Below are 24,174 nucleotides of genomic sequence, written 5' to 3' on the forward strand. Positions count from 1 at the left end.
TTAAAGGTTAGTAAGTAATATCATGAGGGCTAAAGGAGGATAAACAAAAACAAACAAGGGAAAATTAATTTTGCCAATCAGCTAGAGTTTATCGAAGTTCCGATAGTGTGATTGGAGCAGGTGTATTTAGCAAAACCTGTGTATAAGGGACAGAACATGGTACAAGGTCCAAATAAAATCTGGAAATTTTCTTTAAAAAGGAAATAAAAGGGCCGGGAACAGTGACTCACACCTGTAGTCTCAGCACTTTGGGAGGCTGAGGCTGGAGGAACACTGGAGCCCAGGAAGTTGAAGCTGCAGTGAGCTATGATAGAGTCGCTGCACTCCACCCTGGGCTACAGAGAGAGATCCCATCTCTTGAAAAACAAACAAAGTAAGGCATGTCGAAGTGGAATTTTTCAATGAGTGTGGAGTTAGTTGAGTCTTTTGAGAAAGCTGACATCAAATTTTAAATCCCTGACAACTTTGAATATTAAAAAAAAAACTTTAGAAAAATATTAAAGCATTTGGTTTTTTTTCCTTAATTACCCATAGAAACACTTTATACTGTATTTTCTTTTTTTTTTTTTTTTTGAAACGGAGTCTCGCTCTGTCACCCAGGTTGGAGTGCAGTGGCGCAATCTCCACTCACTGCAAGCTCCGCCCCCCGGGTTCACGCCATTCTCCTGCATCAGCCTCCCGTGTAGCTGGGACTACAGGCGCCCGCCACCGCGCCCGGCTAATTTTTTGTATTTTTAGTAGAGACGGGGTTTCACCGTGTTAGCCAGGATGGTCTCGATCTCCTGACCTCGTGATCCGCCCGTGTCGGCCTCCCAAAGTGCTGGGATTACAGGCGTGAGCCACCGCGCCCGGCTATACTGTATTTTCAAACAAAAGAAAAATATAAGTCCCATAGTATATTGTAGTAATTAGCCAATGATAAAATAAAATTGTTTTAAACTAAGTTTTTTTGTTATAAATATATATATTTATGGAAGAAAGTATAAAAATATTTTTAAAATGTGTAAACCAACTCCCTACTCACACACACATATACAGCTATCTTCACTATAAAAGCTTCTGCTACCATTCTGTTACCTTTCCATCCAGTTTTGTTCATTACGTAGTAAAATAAAAATGATCGGGCCAAATTAAAAGCAGGGAAACAATCTCCTTAGAAGGAATGTTCTCTTGGAAGTGTGATGTGCTGCCTTTTCAAAACTCTTTCCAAAGCACTGCATGGGACAGGAAATTACTGAAGTACATGCAGCTCTGAGCTGTCCATTGGTGAGCTTCCTAGATATGATTTCAATGCTCGGGCCCTTTGTTCCTGGAGCAGGAGATTAGAGCACTCACTAAAACATCCTGAATTAGGCACAGGTTCCTCCCAGGCGTCCGGATGTGGGCATCTTCCTGATGATGGTTGACTTGGGCTCTCCTACGGGTCACTGGCAAATCAACACAGGGAGTTTGTACTGAATGGTAGATCCCACATCCACTGGGTTGATCCTTGGGAATAAATATGATATTCTAAAATTTCAGCCAAATCTTCTGGCAACTGAACAGAGCTCATTCTCCCACTTCAAAAGTATTTTTGTTCAAATGTCACCTCCTTAGAGAAGCCTCTGCACATGACCCTGTCTAAAGAAGCATTCTGGCCACTTTCTATTCCATTACTTCTTTTATTTTTTTAAATTAGTAATTGCAATCATGGGCACTTGCTTAATAATTATTGAATAAGTGTGACTACATGGGTGAATGAAAGTGGAACCAAGATGTGGTGATAGTGTGCCTTTTCATACCAGGGGAGAAATAACTCTGTGTGCTTACCGCTTCCTCGGCAGGTGAGGGACTCTGCTCAGTCCTTCTTGACAGTGCATGTGCCTCTGTATGTGTCCTACATCTATGTGACAGCCCCCAGGGGCTGGGCCTCCTTGGAGCACCACACCGAGATGGAGTTTTCTTTCTTCTATGACACTGTTCTCTGGAGAACAGGTATGCCCATTGACGCCTTAGCTATCCCTTTAGTTAGGACTTCACTCAAGCAAGATTAAAAGAAGAGTAGTGACTTTTAACAGTAGCTGCTTTTCTCATCCTGTTATCCCATAGACAAAGTGGGGCCACCTCAAGTCTGGAAAGTGAAGATCTGGGGTTCCTGAAAAGAATGATGTCCTTCTGTCCTGATGCTGGAAGGTCTCAGCCTAGATAGCTAAGGTCCCAGAGTAGAGGATAGCAAGTGACAGATGAGTCCTCTACTGCCCATGAGGGATTCAGAGGGGTGTGTGTTCTTTTGGAGTATAACCCAAATAATCTTCATTTTCTCCTAGTGAAAAATGGTGTGGTTCATGTTTTTTACAAAGCAAAAGGATCTTCAAATCAGATGCATGGAAATGGAAAAATGTGTCAAGAGCACTTGAAATATTTATGTCAAGTAGCCCAATTTATTCATTTGGCAAAGCATCAGCTCTTTAATTGCATCCTCCAAAGAAGGAATTTTAACCTTCTGAAGTCAAGGGCTGTGATGCTGAATGTTCAAAATGACCTTTCCCTCAGCCTCATCCCCCTTCCTGTCCTTTCTGGAAGGAGCCCCCAAGAACTAAGTGGGAGGCAGCCCTTCAGCTGGGAGCCCACACCTCACCCCCACCCAGTTTCCCCACCCATCTCCTCCTACTGCTTCCACATAGATGCTCCTTAAAACTCCCCAATTTTCTCCTCCACTATCTCCAGTGGTTCTTGGTTATTTTTGGTTTTCTTGTTTTGTTTTTTTTTCTCATTTTTAGTGTCCTGTACTTCACACACTACCCCAAACCTATTTCCCCAAACCCATTTCCCCTAAATTCTACTGCTCCCGTCCTCCAGGGGTGGTGTGCTTTTCCTCTCCAGGGGTGATGTGCTTTATCTGAGGCAAACATACTAAAAAAAAAAAAAATACAAGAGTTTTCTTTTGAGAAAGCTTCATCTCTACTAATTGAAAGTACAGTCATCATTCATATCTATTAGGGTTTGGTTCCAGGACCTCCCGCAGACACCAAGATCTGAGGACGCTCAAATCCCTCATATAAAATGGTGTAGTATTTACATATAACCTATACATATATTCCCTTATGCTCTAAATCATCTCTAGATTACTTATAACACCTAATACAATGTATATGCTATATAAATAGTTACACTATATTGTTTAGGTATAACAACTATATACTATATTGTTTTATATATGTATACTATATATATAAAACAACTATATACTATATTGTTTAGGAAATAATGACAAGAAAAACAAATCTGTATATGTTTAGTGCAGATGCATTTTTATTCTAATATTTTTAATTTGAGGTTGGGTGAATCCACAGATGCAGAATCCATGATGTAGAACAGATCAGATACAGAGGGCTGGCAGTGTAGTCCTTTCTTCTATGAAATGGCTTAGGCTCAAATCAGTTTTTGCTTTGTATTTCTCATGGGAAAATAACTTCAGGCAGCTTTCCCACTCTGGGTCAGATAATCTCTTGAGCTCTTGTTTTTGTTTTGTCTTGTTCAACTTCATGTTTCTCCTCCTTACGTTACCCTTTGGTTTTGGTCATTGTGAACTCACTGGGGACCATGACTGCAGTTTCCTTTATTAAAGCCACAGCTTTCTTGTGTCATGCTGGCTTTCTACAAGCTTGCCTTTAATTCTCCTTTGGTTTGAGTACTAAATGTAGCCAACAGGACTTTGTTTATACCTCTGTTAAGTCCAGAAAGGTATCTTGGTGAGGAAAAGAAAATATAGTAGGAAGCAGATGTGCTGTAACCATACCCTGGTATAAAGTTTGATAGCAAGAAGTTTTAAGATTCGTTTTTTTGCTGAACCCTGCATCTGGGCTAAGTGGAATTTACAGGTTTGAAGAGTCTATTTCGAGAACTGTGGAACCGTTACAAGAAAAAAAAAAAAGAACCAAGTGAAATGAACTGTCATACAATTTTAATTGGCATATGTTTCTATAGACATATAAATGTTATCTTGTTACATTCAAATAAATATGCAGCTCTACCTGGAGGTGTCCTTGGGATAACTTATACGTGGTTGCTGTCAGGGAGGAATTTTCCATGCCCTAACATTTTCTCTCTGCTTTCCTGCCCAGGAATCCAGACAGACAGTGTGCTCTCTGCAAGGCTTCAGATAATAAGAATCTACATTCGAGAGGATGGCCGTCTTGTCATTGAATTCAAGACCCATGCCAAATTCAGAGGTAATATCAATGCCATTTTTTTCCCAACTTTTTATTAAGAAACATTTCACACATACAGAAAGTCGAAAGAATAGAACAATAAAAAACAGTCAACAATGATTAACATTTTGCTATACATCCATGTGCACATACACGCATACATACCTTTTTTTGTCACACCATTCAGAAACACGTTGCAGACTTCGTGTCAAGTTACCCAAAATACTTCAGTTGACATCTCCTAAGAACAAGGACATTCTCTTATACAGTCACAACATCATGATCACTTCTAAGATACTTAGCATTGATTCAGTAATATCCAGTCTCTATTCATATTTCCTTTATTGTTCCACAAACATCTTTTCCACTTATTTTTATATTTGTTATTTTATAACTGCTTACATGAAAAGAAAGAAGTTCCAGTTATGATTCATATGTTACATTGTGACTGTTATATTGCTTTAGTTTCTTTCAATCTAAAATATTCCCCCTACTTTTATTTATTCGCGACACTATTTCAGTGCAGTTTTGAAGAGTGGAGGTATCTTGCTGATAGCATTTACCCTTTTAATGATGTTTATAATTATCCTCTTCTACCAAGGACTTGAATGGCCCTAAATGTGACTTTTATCTGATGCTGAAATTTCTATTTATAAACTACGAGACTTTTCTACCTCCAAGAAACATGTTGGTTAGAATTTAAAGCTATGTATATTGAGTGTTCATTGTCACATAAAGACCCCTATTACTGTGAATATACTCATTAGCACATTTCTACAAGGATTATTCCTATTGTTTATAAATAAATACATATGACTATGATGACCATCACAAGTAGAACAATGGGCTGGGGTGAGATGCCATGCTATCCCCACCAGTGTGGAATGTATTCTAAGGGGTAAAATGGGCTAACCTTAGTTGTTTGAGAGAAGAACATTAATTCAGTTCTCAGGCTTTTGTGGGGCTCTACCACAAGTACAATCAAACTCAAGCTCTACAACAAGTACGATAAGTGCATGTGTTTCCCCTTCAAATAGGACAGTTTGTGATGGAGCACCACACTCTCCCGGATGTGAAATCTTTCATATTGACTCCAGACCACCTAGGAGGAATTGAATTTGACTTGCAGCTGTTATGGAGTGCTCAGACTTTTGATTCTCCACATCAACTCTGGAGAGCCACAAGCTCTTATAACAGGTAAATACGGTGATGGAGTCCTCCATGGGTAGAGCTGAGTGGTTTTCCATTTCTTTCAGGAGCTTGAGAAATAGTGCTTTTATCTGAAGGCTATACTTTTATTTTAAAAGGGGAATTGATAGGAATAAACCTCAGCTGGGAGTAGTGGTGCTAGCTGGTAGCCCAGCTACTCAGGAGGATCGCTGGAGCTCAGGAGTGCGAAGTTGCGGTGAGCCATGATCGCACCTGCAAATAGCCACTGCACTCCAGCCTGGGCAACAGAAAGCGATCCTATCTCTTAAAAAAAAAAATTAATGAATTAATTAAAAGAAATGACACTCTAGCAAATAAAGAAAGAAACAAATCTTGCTCAGATCAACTTCTGATATATAAATAAGAAGTGCTCACACTTATTCCAAGAGTGAGACCAGAAGGGGCACACATCACTTCCACCCACATCCTATGGTGGGGAACTTAGTCACATGGAACACCTGCCTAGAAGGGAAGTCAGGAAATGTGTCTAACTAAAATCTTTATTGAATAAATAAATTTCATTTCAATTACAACAACCTGTAAAAAATATAGTATCTCTGATTAAGTCCATGTGTCCTTTACAAGATTTATTCCTCTCACACACCTAGTATAGAGGTAGAATAGGAATTTGACAAATAGTAAAATATCCCCCATTTAGAAAAGAGAAGAATGGAAAAAAAACAAAATTAAAACCACTATAAAAAGGATAAGTGGGCAACCAGGAATCTATCATAAATATATTATCCCCATTTTGTAGATAATGAGAGTAAGAGCCATATTTAGCATTAAAATCTTACTTCAAATTGTCTTGAGAATCATTTTCAAAAAAATTTTTTCTTAACTTAAAATTTTTGATCTTATATCAGATTTTTTGTTGTATAGTGATTCTTTTGAAATCGATGTATAATAACCTTCAAGGACTGTGCTTCATGTACTTTGTCCCAGTTTACAGACAGGGAAACTGTCTTGCTTTAAGTACTCTGCTGACATCTTCATTGCCACTTGAATGAAGCCCACTCTCCTTCTGCAGCATCCAAGGCCCAGCCTCCCCTCTAGTTTTATCTCAAACCCAGGCTTTTAGCCACATTAAATATCTCACCAATCCCTGAACCCACCAGCCCATCCATACCTCCATGCTTTTGCAATTCCCTTAGGCCTTCTTCCTCTTTTCCCCTTGTATAACTAACTCCTCTGAGACCGAGCCCAGCTCAAATACTGACCCCTTTGTGACAGGTTCCCTGACTTCCCATACAGTACTAGCAGCTCCCTCCTCCTGGTTCCTACTCTGTTGCAGCTTCTGCTATAACACATCTCATTATCTTATGATGGTCTATCTGCTGGTCCCAGATTTTCACTGGATTATGAGCTTCTCCAGAGTAGAAGGCACATATGATTCATCTTAAATCCCCAGAACCACAGGTTTTAGCATGTGGTAGGTTCTGAGCAAGCACCTTTTAGCAGCTTACCTTTGAGGTGAAGAGATAAAATGCATAGATAAATGACGAAATGAAGAACCCCACCAAGCACTCCATGCTAAGCACACTGTGCGAGATACAGGGTAATATGAAGACCATAGTTCAGGGAAGAGAGAGCCAAAGGCTGGGGAGTTGTATAAGGATTCCTGAAAGAGGTGAGACAACTTATGGTCCATGTTGTGATATGGGAAATGCTTAGATTCTAGTAAGGAGATGAAAAGAGCTGCAGGATTAAAGATATGTACCTAAGACTGTGTTTGGCATGTTTGAAGGGATAGTGAGGAAATGGACCTAAGTAGTATTTAGGAATGGGGAAAAGTAGGACCGAAGGCTTGGGAGGCTATGCTATTTGTCTTGCATTCGCTTGTTCAACAAGTATTTATGGAATGTTTACTGTGTGTCAGAGAAGGTTCTAGGTACCTTGAATATATTGGTAAACAAAATAAAGATCCCTAAGTATAGGACTTAAAGTAAGGAGACACAAAGCAGTACACACAATAAGCAAAGTATAACATATGTCAGAAGGTGATATGCACTATGGGAAAATGAAAGGTATGGAACAGGGTAAGGGGAAGCGGGAATGGAGAGACATTATAATTTTAATTAGAATGTTCCCAGTAGACCTTATTTGAGCAAAGACTTGAAGGAGGTGAGGGAGTTGGCTATGCAGAAACATGGAGAACAGGGTTCCTGGTAAAGTTCCTAAAATGGCAACATTTGGGCATGCTTGGAGAACAAGGATGCCCATATGGTTGGCATGAAGTGAGCAGGGAAGAGAGTAATAGGCAATAATGCTAAAGAAGTAAGAAGTCAGGGTAGGGTCACGGGGTGGGGCCCTGTAAACCAGGGTTCGGCCTCTGGCTTCTACTCTCTAGTGCAAGGAGAGCCACTACAGGGTTTGAGTAGAGCTAGACACGATCTGGCCAGGCATGGATTGTTCTGCCTATTTGAATATTTGTATTAATGAAGCATTACTATCCACATTATAGATGTCAGTTTCCATGTAATTTAAATATGGTATACAAAGTCTCATTTCCTGCTGATCCAAGATTTGATAGAAAACTGCAGACATACAGACTTTTAGATTAGGAAGGAGCTTAGAAAATAGGAGAGTAAACAGCAGAGAAAGAAAGAAGAGTAGAAGGAGCTTACTCCCTGAAAGTCTGCATGGTTTGTTAAAAGCATACAGCCATGGCAGAGGCAAGCTGAAGTTCTACTGGTTCCCAGTTTCCAGCCTGTGCCAGTCCACTACACTGACCCCAGAATGTGACATAAAAGTTTTATTATTGTTTTTAACCAAATCTTTGCTGTCACTTTACTAATAAATAGATAAGTATCCCAAAATGGTCAAAACAAGCACAGTATTTATGAGAACTGTTCACAGATCCCTCACAAACAGTTATAATGAAGATTCACAGCCCTGCTCTCTCCATTCAATGGATGACAGACTCCCAAGGCCCTTGAAGAAGGTTCCTGAAGCTTCTGAATGCTTGGCTGCCTTCCAGGCCACCTGACAGGGCTGGAGCTGCCACCCAGTGAGAAGTGTGGGAGAAGAAGTAGGAGAGAGGTCCAAAGGCTTCCTGCTCACAGAGTCATGAACTGGAGAATCCTGGGCCCCGCATAAACAGGGAAGTCCCCAAGTCCCCATGAGTGGTCTCTAATGAGAAGTGATCTTGTTCTTCGACTTTATAAAGGGATGAGGCTATAGAGTTTGAAAGGGGAACCTCCAAATTGAGTGCGAGTGAAACGGGTGCAGGGGCGTTCTGCAGGGTGCTGCTTCCATATGCTCTGGAGTGGTGTCCTGGAATCCTGAGGCATTTGCTTCCTCCTGTGTCACAGTAGCACCTGACACTGTCACGTCTTCAGAAATGAAAGCTTTTCCATTTGGGAATGCATTGAATAGGGTATCTGTCAACAAGAAACACTAAACAGAAATTGTCAAACAAGTCTCATGAAATCCAGAGGAAATGACCAATTCTGTTCTGTCATCACCTGAGCCTTCTACGTTTTCATATGTAGTGTGCCTTTCTTAGCTTTCCTCATGAGAAGGACCTGAATACTTGAAAGTAGCTCTATTTAACACCTCTGAAGGTTAGGATAATTGGAGACAAGTTCCCAAAAATGGTGTTTGCAGACTTGTAAGGTTCTTAGATGCTGGACACAAATACCACCTGAAAACTGTTTAGTGAAGGCCATATCTTTCTGGGTAAGCCAGCAACCTATCAGTTGTTCCCTATGATCACAGTCTGCTCTGCATGTTTCCAGGAAGGACTACTCGGGAGAGTACACCATCTACCTGATCCCTTGCACAGTGCAGCCCACACAGCCATGGGTTGACCCAAGAGAGAAGCCTTTGGCCTGCACTGCACATGCCCCGGAAAGGTAGGAAAATATAGTCAATCCTCGTTATGTGTTGATTCCTTATTTGTGAATTCTCCTACTCACTAAAATTTATTTGTAACCCCCAAATCAATATGGCGCTTTCATAGTCATTCATGGACATGCACAGCAGAGTGGCCAAACATTTGAGTCACTTAACACACACATCCCCAGCTGGTGATACTCTGCCTTCTTGTTGTGGCTCTCATGCTACAAACAAGCGTCCTGTGTACTGTCTATTTAGTGCCATGGTTTTTGCATTTTTGTGCCTTTTGTTGATGATTTCTACATTTAGAATGGCTCCCAAGTATAATGCTGAAGTACTTTCTAGTATTTCTAAGCATCAGAAGGTTGTAATGTGCCTTATGATAACCATGAGTTTGATATAAATGAATCAACAATATATATTAAATAAGGGGTCTTTACACAGAAACAGACATAAAACAAGGTTATATGTTAATTGGTTGATATAAATGTTGTGAACAGAGGCTCATAGGAACCTAACCCTATATTTCTTCTAGTAGCTATGGCTCAATATCCACTAATTCATTGTTTGTGGAGACTGTATAGAGCATAACAATCATGAATAATGATACTCAACCGTACATCAGCCCATATTCACCTCAGACCTGAGACTGTGTTGTGCTGTATATTCATTCATTCATTCATTCATATTTATTCAGTTCTCATGTGTTTTGCTCTGGTTGAGGTGTTGAAGTGATAGCACTACACCAGAGCAGAGGATTGAAAGTAATCTGTGCTCTCAGGCAGTTTATAGTCTAGAGTCACCTTTCTAGGAGCTGTGCAAAGTATAGAGAAAATATTGCTGAGATAAAATGCCCAAGACAGAATCTGACATTAACATTAAGAGAAGACTATATGTGGCTTTTAAATAAAAGACTGAGAATTGGCTATTGGATTTGGCAGTACTGAGGTCATTGGTGGACTCCGCCAAGAGCAGGTTTGGTGGACCAAAGGGGATACAAGCCTAATTGGGGTGAGCTTGAGAGAGAGGTGAGAAAGTAGAGACAGCAGGGATAAACAGTGCTTGCGGAGTTTCTATAGAGGATGCCAGAGCAAAGGGGCAATAACTCGAAACAGATGAGGAGTCAAATAAACAGCAGGTTTTATTTGCTTTATTTTGGGATACTTGTATGCTGGTGGGAATAATCCAGTTGAGGGGAAATGTGATGATGCAGGGGATAGAGGGAAAGCTTGCAGAGCCAGGTCCTTGAGTAGAGCAGGGGAGTAGATCCAGGGCATGAGGGAAGGGCTGGCCATAGCTGGAAGCACAGAGTTCATCCACTGAAGAGGCAGGCAGAGAATCAATGGAAGCAGGTGAGAGGAGAATTGGGAGACTGGGAGGGTAAGGATGACAACGTGGACATCTGATTGAAACTATTCTCCCTGTGAAATGAAAAGCCCTACATCTGCTGAAAGTGAAGAATGTCGAGGTTTGAGAAGAGAGGAGCAAAGAAACAGGGCCATCTCAGACAGTGGAAAAGAGTAAATATACTAGAGGGTTACAGCTAGCCGCAGATCAGGCAGTGTGGAACTGCCTTTAAATTGTCATATTATCGACATAAAACTGTACATATTTAAACTATACAATTCAATAAATTCTTACCTGTGTATACACTTGTATCACCACAGTCAACATAGTGACAAGATAGGGAACATATCCATTTCCAAAAAGATTCCTCGTGCGCCTTTGTAGTTCCTCCCTCGCATCATCCCTTCCCTTTCTGCAGATAACCACGATCTGTTTTCTGCCACTATAGATGAGTTTGCATTTTCTAGAGTTTTTTTATAAATGACATCATACAGTGTGGATTCTCTCTCTCTGGCTCATCTCACTCACCATGATTATTTTGACTCATCTGTGTTGGGTGTATCAGTAATTGTTCCTGTCATTGCTGGGTTGTACTTCCTGGTATGGATGTACTACAGTTTGTTTATCAGTGATCAACTGATGAACATTTCAGTTGTGTCCAGTTTGGGGCTATGATAAATAAAGCTTCTATGAACCTGTATGTATGAACTTTATATAAACATGTGCTTTCTGTTTTCTTATGTAAATACCTAAAAATGGAGTGACTGGATCATATGACAGATGTATGTTTAACTTTTAAGAAACTGCCGAATTGTCTTCCAGCGTGTTTGTGAACATGTAACTATGTATGTCCATTCCCACCATGAGAGTGCACATGCTCCCTTTCCCGTGCATTCTGCTAATGTGGTTGGGAGGTCCTGGTGTGGTTGAACAATTAAGGAGTAGGAGGAAAAGAAGAGAGGAGCTGGAAAGACATAAGGTGGTAGAGAGCAAGGTGTTGGAAATGAGATTTTTGGCGCTGGTGCATAATGGGACTATGAAGAGTAGGTAGCTGTAGCAGGGTAGTGAACAAGCTGTTTGGAGGTGAGGGAGTCAAGGAACTGGGAGTCTTGGGTAGTCGGTAGTTCATCTGAGTGGATGTTCAAGTCCCAAAGATTCATGGCAGTAACAATGCCAGGTAGCACCATAGTTAGCCAAATGAAGGAAGGAAGGTGACCAGAAAAATGGTAGTTGGCTGCAGTAAGAGAGAACAATGGGAAAATAATCTGATGGGATATGCTGGAGAATTTTAATTCATTTAAATTTTTAAAAATTATGCAATATTTCAGATACTCAGAAGACTATATATATATCATATAGCAGATCCACCACCCACCTTAAGAAACTCAAGGAACAGAACATTACAGTACTCCTTCAATACCCTCAATGCCCCTACCCAATCATACTCCCTCTCTCTTCCCTACTAGGGTCACCATTAACCTGATATTTGTATTTATTATTCATTGGTTTGGTTTATGTTTATACCTCATGTATACTTCTACATGGTTTTGCAAGTTTTTGAACTCTAGACAATAGTCCCCCCTTATCATTGGAGTATATATTCCAAGAGCCCCAGTGGGTGCCTGAAACCACACATAATAGCAAACACTGTATGTGCAATGTTTTTTCAGTCTGCTAACCAAGACAGCTACTAAGTGACTAACAGGTGGGTAGCATATACAATGTGGAGATGCTGAACAAAGGGACGATTCATGTTCCAGGCAGGATGGAGCAGAAAGGCACAAGATTCCATCATGCTAGTAAAAATGGTGCATAATTTAAAACTTATGAATTGTTTATTTCTGGAATTTTTTTGTTTAATGTTTTTGGACTATGGTAGGCCTTGGGTAACTGAAACTGAGGAAAGCAAACCCATGGATGAGAAGGGAACTACTGTATGTAAGTTTCATACTGCGTGAATTCTCTCTGCTACTCTTTTTTTTAACTCAGTGAATCATTTGTTGATTCATTTGTATTGATTCATGTAACTGTAGTTTGTTGCTCACTGCATTAAGGTGTTCATTGTAGGAAAATTCCACGATGTATTTAACCACTCCCTTTGACTTTCTATTATAAAGAAAATTCTTTTTTTTTTTTTTTTGAGACGGAGTCTCGCTCTGTCACCCAGGCTGGAGTGCAGTGGCCAGATCTCAGCTCACTGCAAGCTCTGCCTTTCGGGTTCACGCCATTCTCCTGCCTCAGCCTCCCGAGCAGCTGGGACTATAGGTGCCCGCCACCACGCCCGGCTAGTTTTTTGGATTTTTTAGTAGAGACGGGGTTTCACCAGGTTAGCCAGGATGGTCTTGTTCTCCTGACCTTGTTATCCGCCCGTCTCGGCCTCCCAGAGAAGAAATTCTTATATATATCTCTTGGTACACATGTGTAAGAAGAGTTTCTCCAGGGTAGGTTCTGGATTTTTTAAAGGGAGAGAGGAACAATGACTTGAAACTGGCTAAAGGGATCAAGGAGGACACCAATGCTGTCCTCAGGCCCTGTGTGGCATAAATGTGGGAGGTGGCAGAGGAAGAATGTTGTTGAGGATACTGAGGCTTCGGAGTTGGGGGTCCTTGCCTTACATCAGGGAGATTATTACTTGCAGATGCCCCAGTATTCCCAGGGTGACTTTCCCCCAGGCCTAACCTTGGATCCCCTATATGGCTCCATATGGATGCAATAGAATTACAACACACATACAAAATCAAGACTGATACAGGGAAATTGGACTTAATACAAAATAATTGTGTCTCATATTGTGACTATTTTGGGGAGGCCTGTCATATATTTTAACCTTATAAATAATAAAATAATCTCATGTTCATTATTTATTCCTATAATGTTTTCTCATGTGCCTGGCACTATGATGGATTCTAGTAATATCAGCATCAACAAGAAAAATCTGTTTCCCTGAGTCAGGAAAATGAGCATGTGATACAGCTCATGGTTATCTCAAAGCTGTTGAAACAGGGTTATGAGGGCTCCAAGTTCTTCCAACAGCCCAACCCTCTCAAATCTACCACTGGGGTACCTTCAACAGAAAGTAGGGAATGGGAAGATGGACTCTGTTGGAAGGGTAAAAAATCAAAATGTCACTCATTCACCACTCTTTGACATATATATGTGTCAGGAGCTTGGCTAGCACTGAGTAGGCAATGGTGAGATGGACCGTGGAACCTGCAGTGGGTAAAGCGGACTTCAATCAGTCAGTCAGTCAGTCACACATTTAAATAAAATTTCAGACCGTGCTAAACACTGTGAGAGAAAAGCACAAAGTGTAACAGGAAGAGATGACAAGGGACCAAACTATCCTTGGAGGTAAGAGAAAGAGGGAAAGCTTTCTAGAGAAAGCGGTGATTCAGTTGAAACCTAAGGAGGAGAGGAAAAAGGAGAGGTTGTTCTGGCAGTGTGTCTAGGAATGCCAAGGCCAGAAAGCTGTAGAATTCATTATCACTCATCTCAAATTGGTCCTTAGGACTTCCAAGAAAAGTGTAATACAATGGTTCCCTCATTCATACATTATCTCATTCCTCTCACCTATTTTTGTATGCTTTTTTTTTTTTTTAAAAAAAAAAAGATAATTATTATACTTTAAGTTCTGGGATATATGTGCAGAACATTCAGGTTTCTTACATAGGTATACATGTGCCATGGTGGTTTGCTGCACCCCTCAACCCGTCACCTATATTAGGTATTTCTCCTAATGCTACCCCTCCCCTAACACCCCACCTCCTGACAGGCCCCAGTGTGTGATGTCTCCCTCCCTGTGTCCATGTGTTCTCATTGTTCAACTCCCACTTATGAGAGAGAAGATGCGGTGTTTAGTTTTCTGTTCCTGTGTTAGTTTGCTGAGAATGATGGTTTCCAGCTTCATCCATGTCCCTGCAAAGGGCATGAACTCATCCGTTTTTATGGATGCATAGTATTCCATGGTGTATATGTGCCACAGTTTCTTTATCCAGTCTATCATTGATGGGCATTTGGGTTGCTTCCAAGTCTTTGCTGTTGTGATTAGTGCTGCAATAAACATACGTGTGCATGTGTCTTTCTAGTAGAATGATTTATAATCCTTTGAGTATATACCCCGTAATGGGATTGCTGGGTCAAATGGTATTTCTGGTTCTAGATTCTTGGGAATCACCACACTGTCTTCCACAATGGTTGAACTAATTTACACTCCCACCATCAGCGTAAAAGCATTCCTATTTCTCTACATCCTCTCCAGCATCTGTTATTTCCTGACTTTTTAATGATCACCATTCTAACTGGCGCAAAATGGTATAAATGTTTTCTTTTGAGAAGTGTCTGTTCATATCCTTTGCCCACTTTTTGATGGAGTTGTTTTTTTCTTGTAAATTTCTTTAAGTTCCTTGTAGATTCTGGATATTAGCCCTTTGTCAGATGGATAGATTGCAAACATTTTCTCCCATTCTACAGATTGCTTGTTCACTCTCATGATAGTTTATTTTGCTGTGCAGAAGGTCTTTAGTTTAGTTAGATCCCACTTGTCAATTTTGACTTTTGTTGTCATTACTTCTGGTGTTTTAGTCATGAAGTCCTTGCCCATGCCTGTGTCCTGAATGGTATTGGCTAGGTTTTCTTCTAGGGTTTTTATGGTTTTAGGTCTTACGTTTAAGTGTTTAATCCATCTTAAGTTAATTTTTGTATAAGGTGTAAGTAAGGAAGTAGTCCAGTTTCAGTTTTCTGCATATGGCTAGCCAGTTTTCCCAACACTATTTATTAAATAAAGAATCCATTGCTTGTTTTTGTCAAGTTTGTCAAAGATCAGATGGTTGTAGATGTGTGGTTTTATTTCTGAGGCCTTTGCTCTGTTCCATTGGTCTATATATCTGTTTTGGTACCAGTACTATGCTGTTTCAGTTACTGTAGCCTTGTAGTATAGTTTCAAGTCAGGTAGCGTGATGCCTCCAACTTTGTTCTTTTTGCATAGGATTTTCTTGACTATACGGGCTCTTTTATGGTTCCATATGAAATTTAAAGTAGTTTTTTTCTAATTCTGTGAAGAAAGTCAGTTGTAGCTTGATGGGAAGAGTATTGAATCTGTAAATTACTTTGGGCACTATGGCCATTTTCACAATATTGATTCTTCCTATCCATGAGCATGGAATATTTTTCCATTTGTTGGTGTTCCTTGAGCAGTGGTTTGTAGTTCTCCTTAAAGAGGTCCTTCACATCCCTTGTAAGTTGGATTCCTAGGTATTTTATTCTCTTTGTAGCAGTTGTGAATGGGAGTTCACTGATGATTTGGCTCTCTGTTTGTCTATTATTTGTGTCTAGGAATGCTTGTGACTTTTGCACACTGATTTTGTATCCTGAGACTTTGCAGAAGTTGCTTATCAGCTTAAGGAGATTTTGTGCTGAGATTGTGAGGTTTTCTAAATATACAATCATGTCATCTGCAAACAGAGACAATTTGATTTCCCCTCTTCCTATTTGAATACCCTTTATTTCTTTCCCTTGCCTGATTGCCCTGGCCAGAACTTCCAATACTCTGTTGAATAGGAGTGGTGAGAGGTGGCATCTTTGTCTTGTGCTGGTTTTCAAAGGGAATGCTTCCAGCTTTTGCCCATTCAGTATCATATTGGCTATGGGTTTGTCACAAGTAGCTCTTATTATTTTGACATATGTTTCACCAATACCTAGTTTATTGAGAGTTGTTAGCATGAAGGGCTGTTGTATTTTATCGTACGCCTTTTCTTCCTCTTGCCTATTTCATTTCTTCCCACAAACTTGATGCTTCTCCCCTGTTGTCACCTTCACCTGGTGACCTTTCTGTCCTGTTGGAGTGAAGAAACAGAGGAAATCAGAAGAGAACTTATGCAAGCGTCTATCATCATACTTATATCTGTGCATCAGACCTACCAGCATGTATCTGTGCATGTACTCCATGTGGCCGACAAAGTCTAAAATATTTACTATCTGGCTGTTTACAGAAAAACTTTGTTAGCCTCTCTGTTCTAGGCACTTACACCAAAATGTTAACAACATCCTTGAAACTTCTCTTATTCTGGCACTGTCATCTAGGATTTTAGGCCTCCCCTTTAAAATATATTAAAAATCCAAGTATTTTCACTGCCCACCTGACAAAAGCCCTGGTCAGAACCATTATCATCACTTGTCTAAATTAGTGAAATAGCCTCTTAACAAAGTCCCCTGCAGCCACCCTGCAGTCTCTTCTTAATACAGCAAACCCCACTCACTTTTTCAAAACACTCCACAGTTTAAATAAACCCTAAAGTCCTGACAGTACCGGTAAGGCTTTATGGGATCTGGTCCCAAGTTACCTCTCTGATCTTATCTCCCTCACTGTTCTCCAGCCACCCTGGCCAACTGGCCGTTCCTCTAATGTATTGTGCACACTCTTACCCCAGACCTTTTGTCTTTGCCATTTCCTCTTCCTGGAGGGCTTCCTCTCCACATAGCCACATGTCTTACTCCATTGCCTGCTTCAAGCCTTTGGGTGTTTTCCTCTCACTGAGGCCTTCCATGACTGAGTTTCTTCCTTTCTCTCTCTTTATGGTATATATTTAAGGTATAAAACATTGCGTTTTGATACACATAGTGAAATGATTACTACGGTCAAAAAACTTAACATACCCATCTCCTCACATAGTTACCTGCATGCACATGTGTGTGTGTGTGTAAGAGTATCTGAAATCTACTCTCTTAGGAAATGTCCAGTACATAATATTATTGCAACTTTGTACCTTTTGACTTACATTTCCCCATATCCCCATCCTTGTCACCCCTGGTAGCCACTGTTCTCTTTGTTTCTATGTATCTGGCTTTTGGAATTTTATGCTCCTGCCTGAATCCAGCTTTTTTGATTCCATATATAAGTGAAATTGTGCAGTATTTTTCTGTGTCTGGCTTATTTCACATAGTATAATGTTCTCTAGGTTCATCCATGTTGTCACAAATGGCAAGATGTCCTTATTTTTTTTAAGACTGACTATTTCACACCACAATAAAGAAAATACACCACATTTTCTTTATTGATTAATCCATTGATGTACACTGGTTGTTTCCAAATCTTAACTATTGTGAATAATATTACGATGAACATAGGAGTGCAGATATCTCTACAAGATGCTGATTTCCCCTTGTTTGGGTGTATACCAGGAATAACGATTGCTGGGTCATGTCCTAGTTCTATTTTTAATTTTTTGAGGATGCTCCATACTGTTTTACATAATGACTGCACCAATTTATACCCATGACCATATTATTTAGAATTTCCAGCTGAACCTCTTTCTAGCATTACCCTTTCTCTGCCTAATTTTTCTCCTTATCACCTGTTACCTTTTAGCATGCTATATTATTTTTTATTTTTTTTGCTTACTATCTTCCTTAGAATCCTGAGATCATATTTTTCTGTTTTGTCCACAGATGAATTCCTATTACTAGAACAATGTCTATTATATAATATATACTCAGTGAATATTTGCTGAATAAATCAGCCCTGAGGCACTAGAGATCATGGAGTAGAGAGCTGGTCAGGAGATTGAAAGAAGGCCAGTCTGGCTAGATCCCAGAAAGGGAGGGAAGGGGAAGAGTAGCAGGAGATGAGGCTGGAGAAATAGGTAGAGGCCAGAGCTTTATAGGTCATACTTCCCTCTAAGGAATGTGGGAAACCACTGAAGGATATTAAGCAAATTTGAGTTTTTGAAAATGACACTGGCTCATCCACCGAGGCATGTAGAATAGTCTAGAAGGAACTAATAGTGACTCCAGGGAGACCAGTTAAGGGGCTGGCACCTCTTTTGTTGCCTTTTGCTGAGATACTAACACTAGAAGGAAGAGCATACTGAGTTTGGGTTATCTGACAGCCATGTAGAGCTACCATTCGACAGCCAGCTATGTGTTTCTGGAGCTTAGAGGAGAAATCTGGATTAGATAGTTAAATTTGGCATTACTACCTTTGAGATGGCAAATGCACTCGATGACAAGGCTGAGATCATCTTGGGTGAAGTTATTGAGGGAGAACAATAAGGATCCCAGAACTGAGCCTTGGGGAGCCCTTACCTGACACAGAAGGAAAAGGCTCAGGAAGAAGGCTGGGGAGGTAGGCACACAGAGCAAGGCAAGAAAGTCCCAGAACTGAGCCTTGGGGAGCCCTTATCTGCCAGAAGGAGACACGGAAGGAAGGGGCTCAGGAAGAAGGCTGGGGAGGTAGGCACACAGAACAAGGCAAGAGAGTATCGCTTAGCAAGTCCCGAAAATGAGACATGGATAAATAAAATTTTGATCAGGTCGAAAGAGTCAAAACCTCAGAGCATGCAGCTCTGGGAAGAAATCTAGCTGCGCTCCAAAGCAGGGAGTACTTTAGAAGTCAAAGAGCAATTCTGGGAGCCCCCAGAGTGAAAGGGCCAAAAAAAGCAAAGGATACCAGAGTCTAAAGACTAATTAATTATTTTTTAAGATTAATTATTTCTGTTCAAAAGAAATAACAACCAAATAAAGTCCTTTTACCATACACATCCCTTTATTCTGTGAATATTTAGTGCCCACAACAAATCTCTGTGTACAATCCTGAGGAAGGTGGGGAAGGGAGGGTGACTCAAATGACATATGCAACGCTGACCCTGCTCTCAAAGAGCTCTTGTTTCTCCTTGTGTTTAGATTCCTGATACCCATTGCATTCCAGCAGACCAACCGCCCTGTGCCAGTTGTGTATTCACTTAACACTGAATTTCAGCTCTGCAATAATGAGAAGGTGTTCCTAATGGATCCCAATACATCTGATATGTCACTGGCAGAAATGGATTACAAAGGAGCCTTTTCAAAAGGTAAGTTGCTTCCTCCACCTGCAGAAGGAGGCTCTGCCTGGATATGAGAAGCTTTTGGTAAGTTGCTGGACGGGCATCTCTGCTCATAAGCTCTCAGTCAGCTCCCCAGTAAAGATCCCCCAGGGTTGGTTCCAGGACAGCCAGGATAGAATCAAGGAACAGGCCCATTTCATGCTGTTTCAAAATCAAATCACAACTTGGCACTATAATGATTGGCAGTGTGATGTCATGGAAAAGCAATGGTCTGAGTAGCAAGAAGACTGGAATTTCCGATCAGATTCTAGCACATCGTCTAACTCTGGGTCAGTTATTTTCTCAACTCTCCAACCCCATTGCCTCCCAGTCTCAAAGGAATGCCAAACATGTATGTTCTCCATCATGCTTTCTCTGCTGGAAATGGCTCACTTCATGGTCACTTCTCCATCCATTTGCCACAGGCTGGATTCTATCCTATCTTTCTCTTGTCAATGACACCAAATCGATGCATTCTAGCACTTTTTTCCTGTTGGGTTTCCTTTCCATCAGCTTCATCTGACACCATCTTGCCTCTCAGATGACTCCTTCTCACTGTCCTGTCCCTGGCCTCCATCCTCTGCCCCTTCCGTGTTAGTGTCCCCAGGTTCCGTGCTTGGCTCATTCTATTCTTACTCTGAGTGCTGCCTCTGGTCATCCCCATGGCTTGGGCCATCCCTTTACCCTGAACTTCTTATACTCCTACTGTTCTGCGGCCACTTGATTTGACCTCATCCTGGATCTCTCCGAGCTTCATTTCTATGTTTCCATATGCAGATATGAAACTACCGAAGCTCTCCAAGCAGCATGTCTTTCAGACATCTAGAGATGCCTGAGACTGCACTTGTCTCCTTCCAAGCATGGTCCTCCCACATCTGCTACCCTACTGACTGCATCACCATCCTCCTGTGTGCCCCAACCAAAAATCTCAGGGTTATCCTCAACTTCCCCTTCCTACATCCCACATCCCATCTATCATTAAGATGAGTGGAATCTGATTCCTAGACATTTCTTGAGTTCATCCTCTTGCCTCACAGCTATATTTTAGATGCCTATCTCTAACTAGAGGATTAAAATAGCCCCTACCAGGTCTCTGTGACTGAAATCTCTTTGTCCTTGACCCATTCGCCATGTTTCTAAGGCCCAAGTGTGTTATTATGTTTTTGCTTAAAACCCTTCAGTGTTTCTTGTTACTTATATATTTGAGTCCAGCCTCCTCAGCACGGTTTGTCTATCTCCCCAGGAGCCTCTCCTGCCAGAGCTTCTATACATCCTCCACTCTTGTCACACTGACTTACTTAGCACCACATAGTAAATGTTTGGGATAAGCATTTGGAATTAGCTGGATTTGTGCTAATTCCAAAATCCTCCTACCGCCAAATCATTGCTGTGAAATCTTGAATAAGTTACTAAAATGGGAATAATAATTGAAGCTATATTTTGGGCTCTTGGTAGGATTAAGTAAGTTAGTTGCATGTAAAGAGCTTGGTGCCATAACCAACACATAGGAAATAATGCCTACACCAGGACTTATACCCTTGAAGCATTCAGTAATTTGTACATGGACTTTTTTTTTTTTTTTTTTTTTTTGCCTAGAATGTTCTCTCCTGCTTCTCACTCCCACCCCAAATGCACTGTCTGACAAATGCCTACGTGTGTTTCAGGATACTGCTCAAATATCAACTGTCTTGAAATCCTTCCATACCATTCCCTAGGCAGATTTCTGTACTTGGTTTCATGCTCTCTTAATATGACATACCTTCCTCTATTATAAAATGTAACAGTATAGCATTTGGGTGATTAATAGGGTATTGTGGTGGTTTGGTTTGAGAGCATAGTACCTTGACTTGGAATCCCACCCTCACCATTTGCTTGCTTTGTGACTTTCAGCAAATCACTTAGCCCCACTCAGTGCCAAGTTTCTCATCTGCAAAATTGTGAGCACTACATGAGTTATTGCATGAGAGGACTTGGTATAGTACCTGGCAAATAGTATAAGTTTGATAAATGTGAGTTATTTCAATCAATTACTTTGTGTTTGTTTCCACCCTCTCAACTGCATCTCACACACCTTGGTATACCCTATGCATAACAGAATACTTTGTTTCCCTTAAATGCTTAATTAATGCTCATTGGAAAAAAAAAAAAAAAAGAAGCAACAAATGTTCCCTAGCAAGAAAACTCAGAGAGAAAAAGAAAAGAATAAAAAAGAAGCAATAAATGAATAAATGAGTATTTTAGGGGCACATGGAATCATGGAGCTCTTCATAGAAAGGTGCTTTTCACTCTAAGGGAGCATGTTTAACCATTTCAACCCTTGACATTTGTTTTTCTTTCATCTTAAAGTCTGACCTAATTAATGCCTTTCAATCTTTTCAGGTCAAATCCTTTATGGCCGAGTACTTTGGAATCCAGAACAAAACCTTAATTCTGCTTACAAACTCCAGCTGGAGAAAGTCTATCTTTGTACGGGCAAGGATGGCTATGTCCCTTTCTTTGATCCCACAGGGACAATCTACAATGAGGGGCCCCAGTATGGATGCATTCAGCCAAACAAACACCTAAAACACAGATTCCTACTGTTGGTATGCTAAGTATTCTCACTATTAGTGTGAAAAAGCAGACACTTGAGCAGATTTCCTCAGCTATGACTTCTCCCTAAAGTAGATAGAGCCCACTCTTGATAGTTTCCTCTCTATATATGTTTGTGTTGTTGTTTCTTTCAGATCAGCTAAATACTAGTATATATGTGGTGGTTATGGTGGGTAACAAGACAAGCTTCTATTGATGTTCTAGGAAGAGGAAACTCCAGGCCAGTGTTTCTCAGAGTATGGTTCAGAGACCTGGAGTGTCCCCATATTCTTTCAGGGAGTCTACAGAGTCAAAATTACTTTCAAAATAATATGATGATGCTTTTTTTTTTTCATACTTATTCCCTCACGAGTTTAGAGAGTTTAAAAAGTTTATCAATACAACTTCAGATTCCACATTGTAATGAATCTTTAAAAAATAACCACTCACCAAGTTTTGATTTAGTATCAAAAAAGAGGCAGGGTGTGGGTGGCTCATGCCTGTAATCTCAACACTTTGGGAGGCTGAGGTGGGAGAATCACTTAAGCTTAGGAGTTTAAGACAAGCCTGAGAAACATAAGGAGACCCCATATCTACAAAAAAAGATTTGAAAATTAACTGGGCTTGGTGGCATGCACTTGTAGTCACAGCTACTTGGGAGGCTGAGGTGAGAAATCACTTGAGCCTGGGAGGTCAAGGATGCAGTGAGCCAAGACTGCACCACTGCACTCCAGCCTGGGCAACAAAACGAGACCCTGTCTCAAAAAAAAAAAAGCCATAATTATTTGAAAAAGCTATTAACTGCATAGCTTTATGAGGCCAGATTTTCTTCATACACTTTAGACAAAACTGCATATCACAACTGATTGAATTCAGAAGCAGTTATGAGAATCCAGTTTTTTCCCTGAGATTACAAAAATGTGAAACATTGCCAGCTCTCTTTATTGGGGGAGGGAATGAATTTAGGTATTTTCACTAAAAAATATCTTACTTAACATGTAACGAGTTTCTTGTCAGTTTAAAATGAATTAATAAGTAAACACTTAGAATTTTTTCAGGTTTAATTTTTAACACAGTAAATGTTGATAGATGTAAGACACATAAAAACTCTCTGGGGTCCTTGATTTTTAAGTGTGTAAAGGGTCCTGAGACCAAATAACTTGAGAATTATTGGGCTAGAATAGCCCACTTTTTGCATTTGGAGATCACAAAAGCCACTGCATGTCCTTTTTGAAAAGGACAGTGGGTTCCCGGAGGTAGTGTATTAGTCTGTTCTCGCGCTGCTAACAACGACATGCCTGAAACTGGGTAATTTATAAAGGAAAGAGGTTTCATTGACTCACAGTTCAGCATGGCTGGGGAGGCCTCAGGAGACTTACAATCATAGCAGAAGGAGAAGCAAATATGTCCTTCTTCACATGGCGGCAGCAAGGAGAAGTGCGAGCAAAGGGGAAAAAGCCTCTTAAAAAACCATCAGATCTCATGAAAACTCACTCACTATCACAAGAACACCATGGAGGTAACTGCCCCCATGATTCAATTACTTGCCACCGGGTCCCTCCCATGACACATGCAGATTATAGGAACTATAATTCAAGATGAGATTTGGTGGGGACACAGCCAAAGCATATCAGGCAGCCACTGACTTAAGGAGAGGGCTTCGCAACACACACTCTCCCAACCCAACCTAAAGCCAGGAGTGATGAGTACTTTTCTCTTCCCAGTCACTGCCACCTACCAATATAGTGGAACCATCTTTCTAAATCTTGCTTTTCTTTTTTCTGAAATCCTAGGACCGCAATCAGCCAGAGGTAACTGATAAGTACTTCCATGATGTGCCTTTTGAGGCTCACTTTGCCTCTGAGTTGCCTGATTTCCATGTGGTCAGTAGCATGCCAGGTGTGGATGGATTTACTCTAAAAGTAGATGCACTCTATAAGGTGAGTTTGGTGAGAAGAACAGAAGCTTAAGATCAAGTCTACTTTAAAGTTTGAAAAAAAAAAAGGAGGAGAACTGCAACATCTCTGGATTCTTCATCATTCTGCCATTCTTGCTGGCAGATCTTTTCTTATTATTGTTAAGCTTATCACCCACCCAAAATTTTCACATGTATCCCCAGTAGACCAAAACAATGATACAATTATTTAATTTGCATATAGTCA

General features: G+C 40.6%; 1 protein-coding gene across 1 annotated transcript in view; it reads left to right on the top strand.

Annotated features, from left to right (window-relative positions):
* The window catches only part of LOC126954443 (extracellular matrix organizing protein FRAS1-like), a 29,478-nt gene that overhangs the window by 705 nt on the left and 4,599 nt on the right, over nt 1-24,174 (top strand). Inside the window, exons 2-8 of the mRNA XM_050789960.1 lie at nt 1,785-1,974; nt 4,104-4,211; nt 5,228-5,387; nt 9,140-9,256; nt 19,263-19,429; nt 21,821-22,026; nt 23,806-23,952. Of these exons, the coding sequence (XP_050645917.1) occupies nt 1,785-1,974; nt 4,104-4,211; nt 5,228-5,387; nt 9,140-9,256; nt 19,263-19,429; nt 21,821-22,026; nt 23,806-23,952 (1,095 nt within the window). The remainder of the gene's footprint in view (nt 1-1,784; nt 1,975-4,103; nt 4,212-5,227; nt 5,388-9,139; nt 9,257-19,262; nt 19,430-21,820; nt 22,027-23,805; nt 23,953-24,174) is intronic.

The sequence above is a fragment of the Macaca thibetana genome, chromosome 5 (genome assembly GCF_024542745.1).
Source record: "Macaca thibetana thibetana isolate TM-01 chromosome 5, ASM2454274v1, whole genome shotgun sequence".
Lineage (NCBI taxonomy): Eukaryota > Metazoa > Chordata > Mammalia > Primates > Cercopithecidae > Macaca > Macaca thibetana.